A 1,684-nucleotide genomic window follows, 5' to 3' on the forward strand; every position below is an offset into this window, starting at 1 on the left:
CCCCGTCTCTCTTAGGCCGGCGCGGACCTGACTAACGCGCTGCTTCACCTGTCTCCAGGATCACGACGTGCCGCTGCTGCAGTACTTCCCCCGGGAGGGCCGGGAGCTCTCGCTGCCGCGGCCGGAGCTGCCCGAGCGGCGCTCCAGCCTGACGGCGCTCACGACCAAGGCCGGCGACACCGTGTTCCTGCACGCCGAGCGCGGCTGCATGTGGCTGTGGGCGCTGGACGCGGCCGCGCCGAGGACCGCCGTCGGCGACGCTGCCCCAGAGGCCGCCCCCGCTGCCGAGGCTGCCGTCGCCGCCGCCGCCAGCACCCTCCACGTCGACGTCGCCGATGACGCCGAGCTCCGCCTGCTGCCCGTGTTCCCGCTGACGGCGTCCTGCGAGGACGTCATCGCCTCGGGCCGCTGCGTGCGCCTGCCGCAGCAGGAGGTCCGCATCAGCGTCCGCGTCGCGCCGTCCGGGACGCCGACGCCGGGGCTGTCGACGGCCACCCCACCGCCACCCGCGACCCTGGCGGCCAGCTAGAGACACTGCGCCAGATAACTCGCGAGTTTGGGCCTGCTGACCCCCTCCCCCGCCCGGCCCGGTCGCCCGTCAGGCAGTCCAGGAGAACCAGACTGACCTCACCAACCAGTCGCACTGCCCAGGAGTACACGGCTGCGGGGCCAAACCCACAGCGAGGTGTTTATTTATAACCACGGCTACCGAGGGCTACCAACGGCCCCTCGGTCGAAAACTTTGGGAGCTGATTCGTGACTCGTTCAGTTCAAATGTATTCAACGATAACGAAACTGTCAGAAATAGTGCTGCTCTTGTAGCCGCCGGAAAAGAAAACCGGCAAATAATTGTCAAAAACAAAATAACCTCACGAGCCGTCGATTTTCCTCCGGTTTCTCACGGAATTATACGGGACTTTTGCGCGGCCCCCGACGGCATGCGAGACCCATCATCCGTCCTTCTCTCCTTTCGCAACGATTTCGAGTGGAGCGGCGTCAGCAGGGTCTCTGCTCGGATGGCCTTAGTAGCCGAGCGATGTAAAGGTTTTGTTGTGCTTTTTGTAATGCGAGACCCCCGGTGACCCGCGGCGGCAGGTCTCACGTCTGTGATATAATTTGTTAATAGGACGTCTACATCCCTCCTCTTCGCAGTTTTTCCTATATCTAGTACGCTCGCTGCGAGGACTGGTGGGATGAGACGGAGTTTGTAAGTGACCGACTGTTTTACGCTGTCAAATAAATTTTGTTAAGAAAATATGCTGGCTGTTTCAACAAGTTGTGCACGTCAACAGTCGCAAGCATTCGCAACAATGCTCGGGGAGACCTCCAAAATGAGTGCTAAAATTTTGGCATTTCAAAGATGGCTTAAATGTGGCCTCGGACAGGTTCACAATATTGCTATCAAATTTGGTATTTAAGGAGAAAGTGGTCAACGATTGTAAATCCTTGAAAGAATTTTCTGGATTCCCCGCGGCGGTTACTGAAGCGGACGTGGGCCGTCCAGAAGGGTGCCGTGAGAGTAGGCAACCCATCCTACGCACACAAACCCCGTTAGGGTAGGCAGCCCAACTACCAAAGCGACCGCGCCTGCCCGCCTGGGCTACAGGCAACCCATTCTACTCCCGGATCCTCCATCACGTTTTTGTTCCATCATTATTATCTTCTTCCTATCATCTCCCCCCCC

At 59.3% G+C, this 1,684-nt stretch overlaps 1 protein-coding gene across 1 annotated transcript in view; it reads left to right on the plus strand.

Annotated features, from left to right (window-relative positions):
- Nucleotides 1-1,255, plus strand: part of LOC127749660 (uncharacterized) — an 8,893-nt gene extending 7,638 nt beyond the window's left edge. The window contains exon 3 of the mRNA XM_052268728.1: nucleotides 59-1,255. Coding sequence (XP_052124688.1) covers nucleotides 59-529 — 471 coding nt within the window. The 3' untranslated portion in view covers nucleotides 530-1,255. The remainder of the gene's footprint in view (nucleotides 1-58) is intronic.
- The last annotated feature ends 429 nt before the right edge of the window (nucleotides 1,256-1,684 follow it).

Source organism: Frankliniella occidentalis, unplaced genomic scaffold (genome assembly GCF_000697945.3).
Source record: "Frankliniella occidentalis isolate FOCC.00 unplaced genomic scaffold, Focc_3.1 Scaffold75, whole genome shotgun sequence".
In the NCBI taxonomy this organism is placed as follows: domain Eukaryota; kingdom Metazoa; phylum Arthropoda; class Insecta; order Thysanoptera; family Thripidae; genus Frankliniella; species Frankliniella occidentalis.